The 21167-nt window shown below is 34.9% G+C and overlaps 1 protein-coding gene and 2 long non-coding RNA genes across 5 annotated transcripts; 2 read left to right on the forward strand and 1 right to left on the reverse strand.

Moving 5' to 3' along the window:
* The first annotated feature begins 1846 nt into the window (after positions 1 to 1846).
* LOC144430822 (uncharacterized) lies at positions 1847 to 2863 on the forward strand. Its single transcript, XR_013479744.1, has 3 exons — positions 1847 to 1888; positions 2054 to 2281; positions 2731 to 2863. It is a non-coding gene; the product is annotated as an uncharacterized LOC144430822 (long non-coding RNA).
* Positions 2864 to 8953: 6090 nt separating this feature from the next.
* LOC120330135 (uncharacterized) lies at positions 8954 to 14619 on the forward strand. Of its 3 annotated transcripts, none has more exons than XM_078118856.1 (6): positions 8954 to 9039; positions 12257 to 12388; positions 12466 to 12551; positions 12685 to 12849; positions 13983 to 14121; positions 14493 to 14619. In XM_078118856.1, exons 2-6 carry the CDS (start codon positions 12272 to 12274, stop codon positions 14538 to 14540), a joined length of 555 nt encoding a protein of 184 aa, XP_077974982.1. In that variant the 5' UTR covers positions 8954 to 9039; positions 12257 to 12271; the 3' UTR covers positions 14541 to 14619. The 3 variants fall into 3 exon arrangements, with proteins under 3 accessions (XP_077974982.1, XP_039252912.2, XP_039252913.2); XM_039396978.2 differs by lacking the exon at positions 8954 to 9039 and adding an exon at positions 11657 to 11779; XM_039396979.2 differs by lacking the exon at positions 8954 to 9039 and having other exon boundaries at positions 12024 to 12388.
* A 441-nt stretch (positions 14620 to 15060) lies between these two features.
* LOC120330136 (uncharacterized) lies at positions 15061 to 16551 on the reverse strand. Its single transcript, XR_005567808.2, has 3 exons — positions 16474 to 16551; positions 15546 to 15650; positions 15061 to 15179 (listed from the first exon to the last, which is right to left on the reverse strand). It is a non-coding gene; the product is annotated as an uncharacterized LOC120330136 (long non-coding RNA).
* Positions 16552 to 21167: the final 4616 nt, after the last annotated feature.

Here is a 21167-nt window from a genome sequence, read left to right on the forward strand (position 1 = left end):
TGTGGATTTAGCTAAATTCGAACTATGTACTATGATGTTCTCTTGTCACATTGGAGAGCTTCCGTCCAGCCTGAACAGCCTGTTCCAAGCAAACCCAAATTCAAACAGCAGAAATAAAGATAATTTTTTTATTCCATTTGTCAGTAAAAGTATTTCACAAGAATCAATCGCAGTATGTGGACCAAAAGCTTGGAATTCCCTACCCGATGACATCAAAAATTCAAAATCGAACTCAGAATTTCGTTCCAAACTTAAACAATATATATTATCATCATATTAGCAATTTTCTCTGCTTTGAACATGTTACTGTTTGGAGATTATTTTTTTAAGGTTAGTTCAACACTGAAAGGGAGAGCTGTTGATTATTTGGATTGAATGAACTATCAGGAAACTGTCCTCCTCTTCAGTCACCATAGACCAGCTGACAATTTCAATAACTCCACAGGATACTTCACCCGGATTCAATATAGAACAATGGACTGAATTAATAACTAGCACACCATTCTAATTTCATTATCATGCGTAATTAGACAACAACAAAAGCACAGCAATTTAGGTTATAGATAGAATGCTCAAATAGTAGGGAGTAGGGACAATGGTTTTTGTTTGAGTAGCATGCTGTTCAATTTATTTCCATTGTTGCTACCTATCACCGAATCACACTTTTTCTTCTGCTCATCCCAGGATACCATATAATTTTATTATTTTAATTCACATTGGAAAATCCATGACATGGTAAAATGGCTTCTCTTTATAACTTATCATTCCCTATCCCACTGTACCTTTATACCTTTCTAATCTTCTGGCTGAAATGCAACCATAATAGGTTTTGTGGAAATGCTTTTTATTAATTCTTTTTATTTCTTTTTTTTTGAAACTTCATTGTTTTTGGCTGAATCCAGAATTTCAAAAAAAACCTTATAATAGTGAGTCATTTGATACATACCTTTTTTATCATATTTCGCCAAAACCTGTAGGGTCACATTTTGGCCAGAACAGCCATAGACCACTTATAACACTGTCGCCCTTGAGTGGTGCATACCATATATGTACACACCCTTTAAACTTGACCATTCCCGCGTTTTATAGTATGTGGTATCATCACTCAATGGTATTGTACATTCATCTAAATTCTTAATTTTTTTTTTTTAAAATTTTTTTTATTACTATATTCATATGCATTGTGTTTCATGTTGTGTTGTGTCTCTATTTATAGATGTTGTTTTGTCTAACAAACTCCTTTGTACAAACAGTTTTGTACACTCCACCCATATCCCTGTTATCGCATCCACCCACCCTCCTCGCACAACTGCCTGTATAAAGGACCATATTGTACATATTTGATTTACCCTATTATAATTTATATAAATCAAAGGGGTGTATGCCGCACATCTGTGTTTTAGGCCAATATGGTCTTGTGCATACATCCCGTCTTCAGTATTTATAAGTACTTACTCTTTTATATTGCTTTTACGAGACGAATAAACATACATACATACATACATACATACATACATACATACATACATACATACATACATACATACATACATACATACATACATACAAACATAACCATCCCTGCATGGGACTCGAACCTGCGAACCCACGCAGAGTAATTAGAGGTGTTTGTTTGTTTTTCGAAAGCATGGACTTGGTGGTGGAGGAAGCCGTAACCGACCAGCGGTTACGTGAACCACCCAACGACGGCGAGGAGTTCAGCAATCCTCTCGCACATAACCATCCCTGCATGGGACTCGAACCTGCGAACCCACGCAGAGTAATTAGAGGTGCGGTGGCGAGCGTATTCCTAACGCTTAGCCCGTTGAGCCACACCGGCGCGCCGCTCAATAGCTTGATTAAAATGTCTGTTAAATATTAAGCACAGGTATAGCACAAAGAATTGTTTTGGGTATTAATTCATTTGTATTTTCCTATTAGATCTATCTTCTATTGAGCATTTAAATACCTGGATCATGATTATTATTTCTAAAATTACCAACAGTATTCATGTCATTAATAACAGATGAACAGAGGAAATTTTTCTTTGTAGGTTCTTCCTGCATCTGTTGCTAGGATTTCGGAGATGTCTGAATTTGAAGCAACGCCAAGTTTTGCAAACTGCAAAATACGTTTTTTGACATATGCAACAGCACTACTGACGTGGCTTCCCTCAAAAACGGAAATCTACTACTACTCTCTGAAACATCTGGAGACAAAAGACTGCAGTAGATCAGCTAAAATTTCATAAATTATTTTACACACTGGAAGTCTACAACAGGTGATCAGCTCAAGGATTTTTTAACAAAATAAATGCTATACAGCTACATGCAACACATTCTGTAGTCATATTTAAAAAACAACAACATTTCATTGCTTCTTCCAGCGTATGAAGGGCTTCAAATACTGGTACCTTCAACATGTGATATACCATATTAGACCAAACATCTGTCAGACCCCCCTATACGTGTGAGATAAAAGTCTTCTAAATTGTTCCTACTATATCATACATATAAATTTTTCGTGGCGTGAAACACTTTTTAAAGTTAGACCATCGGGACTATTATAAACTAACATTTGCGATCAGACCTGCTAGGTGTTTTGGTCTAACTTGTTAAAGATTTCAGACCCCCCCCCCTTCAAAATCTTCAGCTATGCCCGTAGGGCCTCACCCTAAATATTGAATAAATCGTCAAAAGATTTTCAGTTTAAAAGATGCATATTTTGCAGGTCGCGGGGCTGGGAATCCATCGGTGCTTCAGTTGATTGAAAAGCAGCAAAGAAAAAGAAATATGTAGCAATGTCCACGTGATAGAACCTAAATTGCCTTTTTACTCCAGCTAAGAACCACTACCAAAGCAAAACATCAATACCACTATTAATATAACTCGATATTCAGTGTTTATTCACATTAGTAATTAAAATAATAATTTGTATTCCTATGGATTATTGAGAAAAAAACTTGGGTACTCCAAAAATAAGTGTACCAAGATGACGGACAACGGAACATAGTATGTGTACCAGGTTAGGCCATACTTTTAGGTACAAATACTACGAAACTAACTTGGTTAGTCCCTGAACTCGTAATAGAACTAAAATAAGGACATTTTGGCCTAACACTAACGTGGTACACGTACTACGTTCCGGTGTCCTCCTTTCTTGATACGCATACTTCAGGAGTCAGAAACTTGACTGTAATTACATACATCTTAATCTTCGTTCTAACTGATGTGTTTCTTCAATCGGTTTCGTATTCCATGAGTCCTATTGTCCATCTTGTTATAATTTTGGCTGCAGTACTTTGCGTACACATTTGCTCAAATTTTTTGAATACTTTCTCAAGTGGTGTTGTTACACCTTGACATTCAATTCGCTCATGAATGATTTGAAAATATTTTTCTTTTATATCAAGTGTCGGATGTTCAATGATGTGATGATGGAACTAAATCTCAGCTGCTTGCATGTGTTGAGATAGCCTTTGTATAATCATTGACTCTTAAAAAAGTTATTTATAGATTAGTTTGATTAATTTCTTGAGCAGAGCCTTGTGTTACTGGGTTGCATTATTAACAGAAATTGCTGCTCTCCCTATGCATTCCAGATTGTTGTCACATTCACAAAAGCTGCCGTGCGCAAATCACTGGCCCTTCGTTTCGTTCAATGCCGTTGAATTCTTTCTCATAATCATCACAGCAATTTTTTACGTTTTCTCATTTTATCTCTTATGAAGTTCCAGATCTAAACTACATTCAAAGTTTAATTTACTGGTATATTCATTTATAAGGTTAAAAATAAGGACACACGTCATAATAAAGATGATTCTTAGAAATAAGGACAAAAACATTTCCTAAAACAAAGACCTTCAAAATAAGGACAAATTCTAAAAATAAGGACGTTGTGGCAGCCCTGATTATAGGTCAAGTGGAGAAAAACTCCTGTGAAAGCTACAATACTTGAGATGGAGTGAGACCAAAATGCTGTGCTACTGAGCGTTTTTGTTTTTTTTGTATAAAGTGCAAAGTATTCATTTTCGTCACCACTTTACCTACATCTGACTGATATTTTTTGCAATGCATCGCATTTTTGATGCCTTTCTTTCGACAAGGAAGTTGTCACATCATCCTGGTCATTTGCAAGACAGCCTGTGTCTTCATTTTCACAATTATTTGTTCATTTTTATCGAATTTCTTTGTCCTCCAGCAAATATTTTGATCAGTCATCAATGAACAGGGCTAGTTTTCGAGCTGTGATGCAGGAGCGTCGTCGTCGTTGAGCATCTAGTCTGAACAAAACCAACCGTGACGCCCGCCACTTGGAGGTGCAACATCGCCTTTGTTTGTTTATTATACGGCGAGCGGAGTTGGACATCTAGTAGTAGTATATATTTACGATAGAACCCAAATTTTCATTTTTGTTTAAGAATAAAAGTCCGTCTTGTGCGAACACAATATGCTAAACGCATTGGACAAACAGGAGGCGGACAACTCGACTCCCGAGAGGACAGACAGACAGATGAGTTGTCACCTATTCGCCTTTTCGACGGCGACGTTTTAAGATAATACGGGTGTAATTTCAAGCTTTTCACTATAAAATTTCGCATCACATTTTTGTTTGGTGCTATTTGAGGAGTTACCGTACCGCGACAATTTTTTATGTCTTTATACTATTTTGCTTCAATTTACTTGCGGGTTGGGTTCACCTATTCGTAGTTTCACTCTCACTCGTCACTTCTTTGTTTTTTACAGTTTTGCTTGCTGTTTCAGCCTTATTATTACTCCATTTTTCATTCCGCTCCGACGGATTACTTTATTTTCCTTGACTGTTCTGCTTCTGGCATCGCTGCCATCATCTATTTCCTTAGCGGCTTGCGGCGGGTCTGTCCCCTGTTTCTAATTTACTATACTTTGTTGCTTATTTGATGCTGCTCTCACTTGCTCTCTTGTCCGTCGGTTCCCCTTTCTCCCCCTCGACCTGTCTTGTCGGTCGGGCCTTTCTACAACTCTGGGGTTCAACCCACGCTTATACCCGGCCTTGATCATGTCTCTATACCAGATATGGGCAAAGTACGGCCCGCGGGCCAAATCCAAAATTATTCAATCTGACCCGCCTGATGCTGCTACAACCAACTAAAACCAACTTTTGATGTTTTAGCTAAAAATAACTCAAGGAATTTGTTAGGATTGAGGTTAAATTTAGTTTTGGCACGAGGCCTATTGTTTTCCACTGTTGCTCTAGTAGCAGTGTAAATATTGTTCATAAAATGTAACTTTTTACGTAACACCCCCCCCCCCCCCACCCCCCCCTAGTGACCTGGCTCGAGTGGATCAGAAATATCTCAGGAAAAAAATTAAAATTAGCGCGGCATTGCCATCTTTTCCCGGATTATCACAAATTAAAAGCTAATCAATGTTAAATGGCTATAGCCAATCCGTTTTTCTATTCTACTAATATAAATGCATTTCTTTGGATTCTATTGCAGGTCGTCTACAGAAATTTCGGGGCTCCTGAAGTATGCGAACCAAGATGGCGGACATCGGAATGTAATATGTGTACTAGGTTAGGGTTAGGCCATAATTTTAGGTACAAATACTACGAGAGGCACTTGGCTAGTCTTCGAACTCATAGTAGGACTAAAATAGGGGAAATTGGAATAAAATCATGGCCTAACCCTAACCTGTTACCCATGCTACGTTTCAATGTCCGTCATCTTCGTTCGCATACTTCAGGAGCACCGAAATTTCTGTGGTGGCCCCCTTTCCTTGGTGTCCTGAGCAGGTTTCTTTTTGCTTAATGTTTAATCCAGCACAGTTCAAGCGGTTCATACTTATACAGTCAAATATAGTTGTTACTATTTACACTACAGGTCGATTATTGCTAATTATCAAAAACACACATGGAAAAATAAACGGAGTAGTAACATTGCATATTTAAACAATCAAGACGACTTTTCAGATAAAATCGTTTCCTATTCATTTATTTATTCATGTGCTTGCTTTGGGTGGTAACCGACTCAGATGACTGATAATGGTCGTATCATTACCACCCAGTCATCTACCAAAACCTAATTTATCCCATTTCGCTATCATATATATATTGTAGGCCTATGTGTTTTCTGGTTTAACGAAACAATAAATTCTCTCTCTCCTCTATAGAAAATTTTGTCTGAATATTCTACCGAACTTCCATGTGGACCCATCGGGTAGTGGTTTACCCGCTCGTTAGGACTTGTGGTTGTAATAATAAAGAGTTGGTAATAATCGACTATCTGTTTACCTATACACGAAAACTGCACTATCTACGGACAATAACACCTTTAGTCACGTACTGTCGCGTGTACCGCGACCATAGAAAACAACTACGACTGGAGTTTGGTTTTATGTATAAGACTGAGGATATAAAAGCATTAGATAGATAATAGACGTCCCTCTCTATTTTTAGTCCACGGGTATAACAGTTTAATTTCATTGCTTTTCAGTTCGGTGATGAAGTTTGTCTCTGTTATTAACCTCACTAGTTGTCGCCACAGATACAGTGTAATAGAATATCGTATGTTAAAACACGAACTACATCGTAACAATACATTCATTGGAAAATCTCTGTTAGAAACAAACTGATAGCGAGTGCGGAAACGTGTTTATCAGCAAGAACACATTTCACGATAGCCATGGTTGCTGATATCCGCTCCAGGAGACTCTTTTTCTCAGTATTCTGTCTGTTTGTGAGTTTAGCTGCAGGGTCTAAATAGCTGGACCAATCTGGATGAAATTTCAAACGTGGGTTACGCTGAGTTTAGAGTTTTTTTTAGTTTGTCCTCAAAATTTATCGCCACTACCTCAACAATTACAATTCCGAGATCACTACCCCCAGCAGAAGTAAAAACTCTTTCGGAAAAGTCATTTTTCATCTTGTTAAGACTTGGGAATTTTAGCGAACAAGATTAATTATTAGCCGCAGCATTGCACTCATAATGAACTGGCTGTTTCGGTATCCCGATCACTGCAGTAGGCCTACTCTGTCGTTTTAGATACAATTTTGCGTGGATGGTAACGGTTTACTGAAGCGCGGGTCGCCTCCCTTATCAGCGGAGATCCTAGACGCTTGCCGTCTTATTTTATTATTATTGTATTTCCTTAATTTTATTTAATGAAAGGGGAAGCAAACTTTTAATTACTAACGCGAATAAAACAACACGATCCCTAATTTTAACGTTTCTACAGATGAATTTCTGCAGAGTATTATGTTTTCCACTTTTAATTACAATAACAAAATACTTTAAACAAGATAATTTAGTAATAACGGATCTCGATAATCAATCTTGTGATATTAATCACAAAATATCAAAGATGACCGAATTACGTACTCTTGAGCTGAGCGCTATTGTCAGCAACTAATATTATAAAAACACTGTACGTCATTTCAGTGGCAAGTCATGCGATGTGCTGTACAAAAAGCATGATGCGATTCATGGTATTACCATTTCTGCGGGTCGAACCCCCAAGACCCCCCTTTGGAATGTGTAAAAAACGACGACTAATAGGCGCGACTTGCCACTCGCCGAAAGAGCGCATAAAACTTTATGGCACCGGATGCCGTCAAGCAGAAGCGACGTGATTGTGACCACCGAACAAGGCGATTTATGGACCTTTCCCCGACCTTTGACCCCTATAAAATTCTTCCTTAACTTTACCATTGCAAAATTTTCGGTGCTTTTTTTTAAGAGTGTTTTTGCGGGTTGGCGCCTGTAAAATGGGGTATTTTTGTTTAAAACCATCATTTTGATTCATAAATTCAACAATGTGTTTTTAAAAGTAACGGTAAATAATTTTAGCCTAGTCTACCGCAGCTATTTCTACACTAATTTTTGATTACTGCAATTAAACTGAAACTCCCGAGAAGACAAATTGATCATTGAAATATTTGATATATATTTAAATATCCGAAACACAACTAAAAACTAACGAATAGATTTCAAAAACGCGAAAACGAGGTAATGTTTACGACGACGACTGAAAATCTGTCTGAGCCAGATAAGTGTCTGAGCCGATGCGAAAATACGTCACTCTTTGCATCTTGTTTATTGGCCAATGTCTCGAAGTAAACAAGGAATTCGATGCTCAGTGAAACATTCATTCAGTCCGCAATTTCCATTTGAAGCCCAAATTTCAGAACCACCCTTTTAAAAACTCATGGCTATGTCTTATAATTCCCATAAACAGGACGTGCGACTTCTAGGAATACGTCCCCGTTATTAGGATAAAAACATATGCAGATCGAGGAGTCTAAATGCTTTACTCTGTATTTCCAAGTATTTATACTGTTTCAAAAATTCTAAACACCTGCTTTTTTAGACAGTACGACCAGATACGATCGTATTAAAATCAGTCAAACTTTGCCTTTTATAAACCCTACATGCGTACTTTTGTCGACTGGGTATTCCACCGAACAAGAGGAATTATCAAGTAAAACGTAGTAGACATAAGAGTCGTTGTGTTGAATTTTTGTTGTTCTTGTTCTTAGAATTTTTTTCCTATCCAAATTAAAAAATCGCTTTCTGTTTAATTACTGGCTTCGCAATTTTCACAGGTTAAAGATTGTATTTTTCGCTAGAAGGCTATTACTTTTATTTATTTCAAAAATTTTTGTGGGCTTAGGAGGTTCGGTTTTTGTGTACGACATCAAAATTAACAATAGCGCTCCATGTGACGATTTCGGCGTCGCGTCAACAATCTTGTGGTACAGCGAAGTCGTAAACTGTGGTTACCGGTAGGCTACTATGAAAGACCGTTTACGCGTGCTACTCCGTGTTCATATATTTAGGCATCACTCTTCTGTTTGACAAAAGACTTCTGTTATAGTTAGTAAAACTTGTCAATTGATTGATATCATTCCACAGTAATATATGGTTTTTTTTTCTACGTCTTCCATTTTTATATTTTTACTTTGTTTTAAATTTAGATTTGATGAAAAAGAAATCTCCTTCCGTTGAGTCAAATTTGTTCAGAATTGCCATAATTATGAACATGCATCCATAGACCCCAGGTATGATCAGTAAGTTTCTTGCATCAACAAAATGCTTGTGTATCGTAGGTTATACCATTTGCTCTACTCCGAGCCACTCCGAGAGACGCATATTTAAATATTTGAACACTTAATGAACATAACGATCGTTTTGATATTAAGTTGCTGTTTTTGTTGAAATTCCTTTTCTTCTTCTTCTTGTTGTGTAAAAATCACTTTCCTCATTCGTTATTGGACTAATTGCTTCGAAATTTTTAGTGGTTGAAGATTGTTGTTGTCGCTACTCGCTAGAAGACTAATAATTTTGTTTATTCGATGAAATATTTCCCTTATTCACGGGAACTCGGGAAGGCGAAACTCGAATATTTTTTGATATGCTACCGGTAATATGTACGGTAGGAAAAGTACTTTCGATTTCGGATCCATATATTTGAGCATTGCTATCGTTATTTTATTATTACCCGCCGGACATCACAGAAAATTTACTTTTTTATTAAATAAACGAAACTTCAAATGCCATATTAAATTTGATAGAAGGAATGGCTCAAAAATACGGACACAAATGTCGCATATCGGTACCAGTACGGCAATCTGTATAGCTGTGTATTTGAATAGTATCAAAATCATCCAAAACCATAAAACGATGCTTTTGCTGCCAAAATAACCAAGCAGACGCGGTCCAAATTGAAAGGTCCGGATTCGGACCGCGGTCCGCCAGTTGAGTAGCCCTGCCTTAAATTATGGCCTAACCCTAACCTGGTACACATAATACGTTCCGGTGTCCGTCATCTTGGTTCACATACTTTAGGAGTAACGAAAAAATGATACGCGCTGAAACAAAAAATACCAGACAAACAATTTTTTAGTTTAATAAAGTAGCCTATAATATTTCGGAATCAACTGCAGAGCATGTGGAAATGTTGTTTGTAATGAATGTAGCATAAATCAAATTTGGCTGCCATACCTTCCGTAGGAGAGCCTCAAAATGTTTGCGACAACTGCTAAAATAAAATTAAGGTAAAATGTGCTTCAATTTTTGACAACAGGATGCTGCCGATGCACAGAGAATTTTAAAGACTTGCAGAGGGTTAAGTGAGTAAAATTGAAACAGATAAATTAAAATAAAAGATAATTGAACCTTAGCGTATCAAAGCGATTTGGACTTTGAAGCAAACTTGAGATAACTCGAGTCGATAACTTTTTCAAGGGGGATAATTACGAAATTTTCAAATATACAAAATATGAAACTCGATATCCATTTACTTATAAATAACACGTTTTTATTTAAAATAACTGCAATATATATTATATTAACTTTTAAAACGTGTAGGAGAGATTTCTTGCTATCAACTAGGTAAAAAAAAACAGCCAAAGTAAGTTGTGAAGTTGTGTATTCAGACATATGTCCTTATCATATCAAATTGGTGTAAACAAAGTTCGTTAGGAAAAAAGTTTTCCTAGTTCTTGAAATTTGAAAATTAAAATAATTATGCTATTTCAGTCTTTTAACCACATACAAAATCCTGACAATTTGTAACAAAACAGGTGAATATATGATAATAATTTACAGCTGAGAGAACTGTTTTTAAATTTTATTGAGGTCGAAAAGGTAAATTTGTAATTATCTAATTATTTGTGGAGTAGGCAAATCTAAAAAAAATTGTCTATTGAGGTTGCAAGTAAAGTACAAATAGATTGCCGATGCGAATATGAATTTGTTTGGAGATGAAGAATAAAATTTCCAAACAAAATTCATCTTCGGTTTACGTCAGATAGATTTTATACAGAATGTATCGGTCCATTACATTTATCAGATCTCATAAGACCTTGTATAACACCCTGTGTATCTATCTATATGCTGTGATATGATGCTGTGTTGTGTAATGAAGATACAGTTATTACAGATTATGCGAATACATTTTTTGTTATTACAAAAAATCAGCAGGACAATTTTATCATAAACTTTGCATTGAGTAATGATTTGGGTGTATACCAAACATACCTTTCTCAATAATCAAATATAAATGTTTTATATTCAATGATACATATCATATCAAAAGCACAGTATTACGGTTATTTTGTAAAATACAAAGCTTTATTTGACGAATTCGCAGATTACCTGATTTTCGGTGTTTGTGAGAATTGTGTGCTGTCAATTGTGTGTTAAGTTCATATGCGGTATCATAAAGTTTGGTGATATGTAAGTTTATTAAAGATCTGTTTATGCGATTGTGGAAATCGTGAATCAGGGTAACGTCTGCGATACACAAAAACCTGTATATCCTAACCACATTTTCATAAACAGTACTAAGAAACGTTATCGAAATTGACGAAGGTTCCTTATTTATCTCGATATTAATTTAATATATTATATCCAATGTAACGTATTTGTATTCTTTAGTTAGGGTATTTTCTTAAAATGAAAAACTTTTTAATAAACCTCAAAATGAAACGCGCTTATGTGTTAATAAACGCATCATATGCTTGTGTTAGAAATACAACGGCAAAAACATTAAACCTTGTCATTCTTATATTTCTATTGGCATATGTCACGACGCTCATTTAATGTATTAGCATCTCACTGCCACCGTCGTGTAACGCGATCCATTAACCAAATAATCTTTTCTTCACACTCATTTTGGTTTATTTCGCTCTGCAGGCCTTATGAAACTACGCTTAGTAAAGAAATAAATTCAGCAAAAGCGTCAATGGTAACGCGAATAAAAAATTTTATGGAACAATACCACCAGCTGCTGTCGAAGTAAGTTTTCCCAAAATTGATTTGTGCAGCGTCTACCAGGGAAATAATAGAAATTAGAACAAACTACCTTTTTTAATGAATGGTTTCAATGCCTATCTCTGAAAAATGCATTACCAATATTTAAACTATTTATTACATGAGCATTATTGGGCGTCGCACAGCTTGTCTTGTGAACGACACGACACATACACTTCACAATAAAAAAAAAGTTAAAAAAGTTCTCTCGTTTTCAATCTGGTGTAGTCAACAAAATACACGGAAATGTTGATTACGGAAAAAACACTTCGTTTCTATTAATATATATCATACTGCGGTATGTGCATGCCGCTTTATTTTTTGTCAGATGCCGGAATAGGACACACTTTTCATGTCCGGGAATAATTTCAGATAGGAAACCTAAGAACGGACTTTCCGATTAAAAACTTATTTCTCGCCTGCCAGAAATTTTTATTTTATTTCTTATCTGGGCATATTTAGAACTGTCTGCACAAGATGATGCTGATAATTATTGTTGTAGTCTATTTAATGGCAGGAGTCCGAGCGCAGGCAAACTGGCAAAACATGCGAGAATTCGTACCGTCAGAATTTTTCAATAAATTTGATGAAAAGGTATGTATTCATTAATATACCATATTTATTTAAAAGAACGCAATAATGATAACGTGAAGTCACGTTTTACATTACAGGTTTCTCAAACTGAGGCGTTGAAATTTGATTTTCCCAGAGATAAAAACTTTGTTTACGGCAAATATCCCAAATGTTATCCGATCAGGTATTTAGCTAATTTCCATGTTTTGTGCCAAGTGGGTTTCACAATTTTACAGAAATTGCGTTTTGCTTTTGTGTGATTAGAATACATTTGTAGCTAATACACCTGATACAGCTAATACACTGTATTTTGACAGATTGTCATCAGGGCCAGACGAGGTACCCAAAACAGAGAAGAAAACAGTTAGGAACACAAATTGTACAGATAGAGAATGCTTTCACATCACTCAATATGGATCGACTAAATGTAACAAAATGGTTGAACTCTACAGGCCGTTTAAACATGTCGCGGTGGAATGCAGGTACGTTTTACTACGTACAATGTGTTTTCGTGTCCTTTATTCAACTTTAGCATGGTGACAATAAATTGAAAAAAAATTTCACGACCAAATCAGATTATGACATCATTAATTTTTTTGTATATCGAGTTGCCAGTATGATACGAAAAGTAAATTCATGCATACAGATGCGAATTACCGAAGCTTAGATAATATCAAAAAGTTTGAACTACAAATTATAAATGCAATAATGCAAGGCGCTCCAGACGTATTCGTACCAGGGCCATTTCCCTTAGGATACTTTGCTCCCGTGGTATTCGTACCAGGGCCATTTCCCTTAGGATACTTTGCTCCCGTGGTATTCGTACCAGGGCATTTTCATTCGGGATACTTTGCTCCCGTGGTATTGGACCAGGGCTTCTTCCTTTGGGATACTTTGCTACCGTGGTATTCGTACCAGGGCTTCTTCCTTTGGGATTCTTTGCTCCCGTGGTATTCGTACCAGGGCATTTTCCTTTGGAATACTTTGCTCCCGTGGTATTCGTACCAGGGCTTCTTCCTTTGGGATTATTTGCTCCCGTGGTATTCGTATCAGGGTCTTTTCCTTTGGGATTCTTTGCTCCCGTGGTATTCGTATCAAGGCATTTTCCTTCGGGATACTTTTCTCCCGTGGTATTCGTACCAGGGTCTTTTTATTCGGGTTACTTTGCTCCCGTGGTATTCGTACCAGGGTCTTTTTATTCGGATTACTTTGCTCCCGTGGTATTCGTACCAGGGTCTTTTTATTCGGGTTACTTTGCTCCCGTGGTATTCGTACCAGGGCATTTTCCTTCGGGATACTTTGCTCCCGTGGTATTCGTACCAGGGCATTTTCCTTTGGGATTCTTTGCTCCCGTGGTCTTCGTATCAGCGCATTTTCCTTCGGGATACTTTGCTCCCATGGTATTCATACCAGGGCACTTTTCTTTAAGAATACTTTGTCTTACTCAATCCCTACATTGTTACGAATACGGCGCTCCAGAAGTATTCGTACCAATTTGGGAATTGAGTAAGGCAAAATAAAGCATAGTATCCTAAGGGAAATGCCCTGGTACGAATACTTCGGGCACACCAAAACTTTTTACAAATACATCTACCAGGATGTTTTTATTTTCAAGGTTTCCTCAAAATGTGTGTGCCCAGTGTGGCAAACATTCAATAAACAAATATGAATGTCAGACCATTTGGTGCGTTGGTGAGATGTTGACAATCTACAAAGAAAATGGGAAACTGTACCAAGGATATCTTACAATTAAGGTAAAGAAATATACCATCTCTGTTCTGATCAAGATAATTTATATTTTAGGTGAATAAAATTCAATTATTTGAATGTTTTGTTTATATTTTCAATTTCATATCTTTCGATATTGAAATTTTGAGGTCAGCTCAGTTTATCCTAAAAATGTGTATCAGCAAAAGTTACAGCCTATAGGTTCTCGTTCGTTTCTATTGTATCCGCTTTTCTGCAAAAATTTCACGATTTTTGGTCGACAAGTAGAAAATTCTGCGATACCAACGGTAATTTTTATAATAATTTTCGTCCTATAAATACAAAATCAAAAACAATATTAACAATATTTGTCATGTACAATATTTGATAACTTTTTACCTGTGCATTTTAATTGCAGAAACCATGTAAATGCGATTGTAGAAAGAAAAAAACCAGATCGACTTAGTGGAAATGACAAAGAAGGAAGAAACTGGCTTAATGGCTGGAATATTCCTATGTTGAACTGTAAAAAAATATGGACATGTCTATGGCATTCGTATGTGTAATAAATGAACGTATAAAAATGAGAGTGATTCGAAAATCCTATTTGTTTCTCATTTCTAATCGATAATGTACTTTGTAGGTGTATCCTTTAATTAAAGTTTGAACCATAATAATCAAATATATATAAAATCATTATTCAATTCTCTAACAATTTTTAAGTCTCAAATATTATTAAAATACAGGCACTTATGAGAACGAAATTCTAGCAAAAGTCTCCAATAAATAATCATACTTGTTGAAAGAAGTTTAGATATAAAAGTAATAAATACGATTGCCCCAAAGCTAATTTAATTCATAGAATTGTTCAAACAACATATGTTGTGTGAAATTTGCTTCTATTATGCAGCTTATTAACACGAAAGAATGAGTAAATCGAAAAATTTCACTGATATAGTGTTCGGACTTCATTAGGGAGCCTCTGGGATCATTTTCAGATTCCTTCGATTTCCAAAAAGGTAACGTTAGGAGATTTGTCATCATTGTCATTCCTGAATTCCCCTTTACAGATGATTATAATCTTTGTATGATAACTCGTTTGAATCTTCATAAAAAGAAGGTTTATTATGGATTATTATATTGAATCATTATATAAACCTTAGTGCCCTCTATAAGAGAATAATTGAGGTTAGCGCTTTAGCCGGAATAATACTCACTTGACTGACTCAACAAAAAGATTTCGGTAGGTAAATATCAGAACAGCTTTATAAATGCCGGATGGTCGGTCGAATTATTCTGGTTCTGTTTGACAATATTGTGTTCTATGTACTTTTGTGTACTATGTATGCACTATGTATTACGTTCCCCCAAATATTTTAATTGATTCAAATTAAGAAAGAAAAAATTCATGTTGAAATAAAATGAAATAGTCAGTAACTCAGGATACTCACGGATACAAAATAAAACTCACGTGTATGCGATAAAAAATGGCGTCGTTCTTTTTAGCGATTTGATAATTCAAAGGCTCGAATATATCAAATGTAGTTGTCGCGTCTTCTTCTGCTTTAGCTCGAAGCTGTGAAACAAAATACATAACACCATATGTACAAATCAGGTGAGCGATTCTCAAATATATGGACACGAAAGCCAAAGCGATGTAGTTTATCGTACCGTACCTATCGTGCGTTGCCGATATCAAATACCCTCCGACTTTCGCGTAGCTCAAGTTTGCAAATTCACAACTGAAGCGAGCCGTCACGCTTGACGAATTAAAAACTGTGTTATCATAAATAAAATAAAACAATACAGCGAAATTGGGAATGGTTCATTAGATCTCATAGGATTTATAGAACATATAGGAATAAATAAGGGTAATAGCCTTCTGGCGAAAAATACAATCTTCGGCCACTAAAAATTTTAAAATCAATTGGTATGGTGGCTTGAGAGAAAAGCATTTTTTTTTCCAACAACAAGACAAAAATACTAACAACAACAACATAATAACAAAACGATCCATATGTCCATTTCGTGTCCAATAACATGTCTGCCACAACAGGTTCAGTATAAGTCATTTGCAAAAGATCATACAGATTTTGAAAAAATCGTATTGATTTTAACGCGTGTTTCGCCGAAATAATATATATTATTGATATTACACGAAAATTTTTTCCTATAGCATACGTCGAAGTTTTGTTGTGTGTTTAGTTGGGTGGAAAAAATATCCGGTTGCGTATAAAATATTATAATTATATCTCACTGCGTATCTTGCTGTTCAGTATATGTGCGGCTTTTTTCTGAGGAAATTTCACTTAAAAACAGCAGCTACACATTTTTATTATCTATTGACAAAGCAATTAGTTTTCTTGTTTAGTCTATATTACATGAATAAAATTATCTACCTCCATTGTCAATCGCCTAATTTCTTCTGTTACTTCAAAACATTCTGAAAAAGCTGATGAAATAATATTAAACGAGGCCATCATTTTAAACGGACTGATATACACATTCAATAATTTGTATCTGGTAAAGAATTGCAAAGACAACATTCGTATTTATTTAGCAACGTATTTTATCACCATACGTACGCATTTCCTAGTGAATACAGTAATCCTGCTTATTACTCATTGAAAATTAATCATCAAATAATTTCGGAGAAATGAGTGTAACGTGGATATTGGTAATATCGGTTCTATGTTGAAGCTTGTCTCTTTAAGTATTTGTATTTAATGGTTTAAATGAAAACTGGTAATCGATAATTTTCATGAACATCTCAATGTTATCCGTGTAGCCACGGAATAACTTTAAAGGCATTTGATATTTTTGTGGTTGTCTTGAATGCCCAAATTTGGACTAAATTTTAGAGAAAATATAAAGAAAAAATATTTGACGTATTCGTTTGGTATGAACCAAAATTTTTAGCCTCACTTCAAAGCAATTGATACAAATTAAAAATCATTAGCGGTTATAGAATATATGATTTTCACCGCCTTGATGAGTCCCTTTAACTGTATAATAACGACTTGAACTGTAAACTCAGATCATAGTTACGAATAGGGATTTGTTCAAAAAGAATTGTTTTAAATCAAGTTTTTTTTTCCTGTATTGTTCAAAATGACTGTACTATTTGATTTTTTGTATTAAATAGGTTGAAGAAAAATGAATGTAAAAACTTGCCAAGCGCTTCTTTTTTGCAATAAATCCTTCGAAACGCCATAAATGTGGATAAAGGCCCATACACACCTCCTCAAGCTGTAGTTCAGTGCGACCGAAAACGTGGTTGGCGCAGTAAGACGTAACCGATAAGCCATTACGTGAACGACCCTGCGACCAAACCACCTTGCGTCAATACATAAGCTCGAAATCCTTATTAAGGCGCCAAAACAGATTAGTTGTAGCGTCTTTGCATCAGAGGACTCTTACAATTAGCATAGTCTAGGCTAGTGCGTCTCATCGTTTAAATCAGTAGATTCTCGCCGATGAGCTTGGTTTGACGATTTTTCTTACCCAAAACATCTCTTTGGTATGTAGGATAAACATTTCGATTAAAATCTTATGACTTTGGTGCAGATACCACTGTGGCGATAAATGTACGCAATAGAAATAAAAGTCAAATAAGATTGTTACTTATATTTTTGAAAATATGCAGCTGCCAGAATGCAACGTTTTGGCATAGTTTCGCGGCGATGCAAGGGGTATTTCAATAAAAAATACAAACAAAATTTGATTTAAAACAAACCCTTGTTTTAAAACATGATGTTTTTTTTTAGAATTGATAAAAAACAAAACCCCCGTTACGAAATAGATACTGCTGACAATAGAATACTTCCTTGCCAACATAATCATTACTCTAAAAAATGGGATATTCTTTCGAATTAAGTTTTATTTCTAGGAACTTGAAACTACATACATTCATATTGTTTCAGCCAAATATTTGAAATGATAACCTTCAAAATATATGATTATATTTCAATTTCAATATGATTCAATTATATTGAAAATGTATGATATTTTGATTAGATTATTGTTTCACTTACACTTACAAAGTTGTGATAACTCCAATATTTTCCAGATATTGTAAGATATATTTATATTTTATCATGTATGATCAGTATAACAGACGTGCAACAAATAATGCTATGAGCGTAAGAGTGAAAACATATAATATATATATATTATGTATTAACCATAAGGTTTGGAACAGTATGTAGACTATTTCGTCTCGATATGAATCCCATTATGTAGTGAATCTCATTCATTTGTTATTTATTCAAAATTTCTTCCTCTGTTTGCCAATTAAATAAAACAATGGAATATGACAAACAAGGCCCAAGTATGGGATAAAATAAATTACCGTATTTCCCGGCGAATAAGTCTACCTGGCGAATAAGACGAAGCCCGTTTTTAAGCCTAAAAAATGGGTTTATGCATATAACCTGCCAATAAGACGGGTAGTAAAATCGCTTCAACATCGGAATCTTAAATTACCATGCAATGCTTTTAGAGCGGTCGCCGCGTTTGCGCATTGGTTAAAATAGCCTATAATGACTTTTTCTTGTAGCGTAATATTCAATCCATAGCAACTACGCGAATTCAAACTGTCTTTCAATTTCGATCGAACTTTACCGATCTAAAACAACACGGCGATCTGCTGACATAATAATGTGAGATAAACTACCTAACTACCTGATTATATTTAGTTTTTTTGAATAAATATACAACAATGTTTATATGAAACCTACATATTCATCACCTCGAAATCTCCACAAAACGAAATGTGTTGCTTCATTGATTTAATTGGGATTATATGTTGTTTTTATAGGTTTTACTTTACATTATCGTAATGTCGATTTATTCAAACTAATCTGATGAGGACGTGGGTGATCCTATCGCCGAATGTATTTTATTGTCCGGATTTAATAATAAGGCGACACCAAAAAAATGGAAATGATCATACTCGCCTAATAAGACGACCCTCCCAAAATAAGAACAAAATTTGGGTCTAGAAAAGTGACTTATTTGTCGGAAAATACGGTAAATATGTTCCACAGTAATGAATATAGCTGATGAAACTGCGTCGTGTCCTCGATATTACCCATTATAAACACAAAGATAGACTGACCTAGTTGAGATTTGTATCAAATGTCATCTAACACTGTTGTTAAATGGTTGGATGATTATTTAGTTATTTTACATGTTGGAATTCTAATAAGGATAGATGAGATCGAACAGATGCGAGGTGTTAGTAATCGTGAAAAAATATATATATAAATATAAAATATTGAAGACTGAAATTATTTAAATAATGTTGCTAATTAAAATCCCAAATTAAAAATATATATAATTTGTTGTAAAAGTCACATTAGTTGTCTGCAGTTTGCTATAATTCTATCACCTTGATTTGAAAATTTGATACAACATATGCAAACTTCTATTGATTGGGTGCATGACAAATTGATTAAAATTGGGTTTGTGATACCGCGAATATGGACATAAACAAAACCAAATAAGATATTATATCACATGCAAAATAAAAAGTATAGATGATCTAGAATTATACCTCGGGTCGGTTTTCTTAATCTTATTTGTTAAGGGGAAGTAATGTTACTATTAAATAGGCAAGTAGTTGATATCGCTATTCTGTTCACAACGGCTGACTTCGATTGAAAATTCTCAAGCCCACCGGCCACCATGGTAGGGAGAATAGCAATATCCGCTTTTTGGCAGCCTCGCGCGGAAATAGGCTTAAAAATCTATTTCAGAGATACTTGATTGGATATTCTAGCACGTTTGAACAGGGAGAAAAAACTGTTAATATAAAAAATGTCTAAATCTCTGAGGACCTCGAGAGTCCAATGGATTAATGCCCGCGGAGATTTTTAATATTGTGATTTTCTTATTCTATTATCAATGTCAACAGCTACAAAGCATATATTTATTCTTTATTGTAATGGGATTCAATTCAACCATCATGAGTGGGTGACCGTGGCATATTTTGTGATTCCCTGTTCACTCTAACCCAGTAACCGATGCAGTGGTTTCTATAAACTTCTAGTTTTCATGAACTGAACTAGTTCTTTAACTAATGCAATTTCGTAACCTATATAATGTAACAAAACACCATGTTTTAGAATAGACCCTGAAACTTCAAAGACTAATGCAGAAAAGTTTTTATTTCAGATTGAATAATATTTTTATAAAAGGGCCTACCTGATAAATCAAGAAAATAAGTACATCACAGCACTTAGTGATTTGTTGGTTAGATATGGATAACAAAAATGTCGTCCTTGAGTCTGGAGAAATAGGTATATGATGCTTTCCAATATCTTATAACCTATTTAAAAGTTATAATAATGGAATATTCATATTCTTACATTCCTAAAATTTACATTTTTTTGTAATTGATTGGATATTTTAAATAAAGTTATATAAACTTGTTTAAGTCTTTCATTGCCTTCTAGATAAGAATCCCAATATAATAAAATACAAAATGAATAATTTAAAATTTGCTTGCACATTATTTCGTAGTAAAAATGTAAAAAAAAACATCAAGAAGTTTTCTAAATTTATATTTATTAAATACTTGTTCAGTGATTATTGTGAAATGACACAATGAAGGCAATAAGACCAATGCATAAAGGGAAGATAGTTGAACCGCAGGTATGATGGGCACTAAAATGATAAAATAAAATATTTCATGGGTTATGTTCACCGATTTCGACCTTGATTTTCAGTTAACTTTTGACATGTTAATTGAGAAAATAACTTCAATTCTTTAGAAAGTTTGGTTGAACATGTGGGAATTCCCCAAAATCGAGTTTTTGTAATATAAAACTGCGTAAAACAATCATTATAATATAGTCTGGTACTATTATTTAGTGCATTTTATATTTAAGAGAAATTTTGGGCTACTCTATTTTATATCAAAGAACCCGATTTGAGGGAACACCACAATTTTTATAAAAACATAATTTAGAGAAGATATGTCATTTTTCTTCAGTTGTAGGCGATTAGAAAATAACAGTTGAAAGCCAGGGACAAAAATTGTGTTAGACAGTTTAATAAATTCTTTCTTTATATTCTAGTAATAAAAACA

The sequence above is a fragment of the Styela clava genome, chromosome 12, assembly GCF_964204865.1.
Source record: "Styela clava chromosome 12, kaStyClav1.hap1.2, whole genome shotgun sequence".
Taxonomy (NCBI): domain Eukaryota; kingdom Metazoa; phylum Chordata; class Ascidiacea; order Stolidobranchia; family Styelidae; genus Styela; species Styela clava.

Bases quoted from the DNA above. Each gene is read 5' to 3' on its own strand.
- LOC120330135 (XM_078118856.1), top strand. From the start codon at position 12,272: ATGATGCTGATAATTATTGTTGTAGTCTATTTAATGGCAGGAGTCCGA. The intron at 12,850-13,982 runs GTACGTTTTACT...TTTATTTTCAAG, and splicing joins CATGTCGCGGTGGAATGCAG to GTTTCCTCAAAATGTGTGTG. The intron at 14,122-14,492 runs GTAAAGAAATAT...TTTTAATTGCAG, and splicing joins AAGGATATCTTACAATTAAG to AAACCATGTAAATGCGATTG.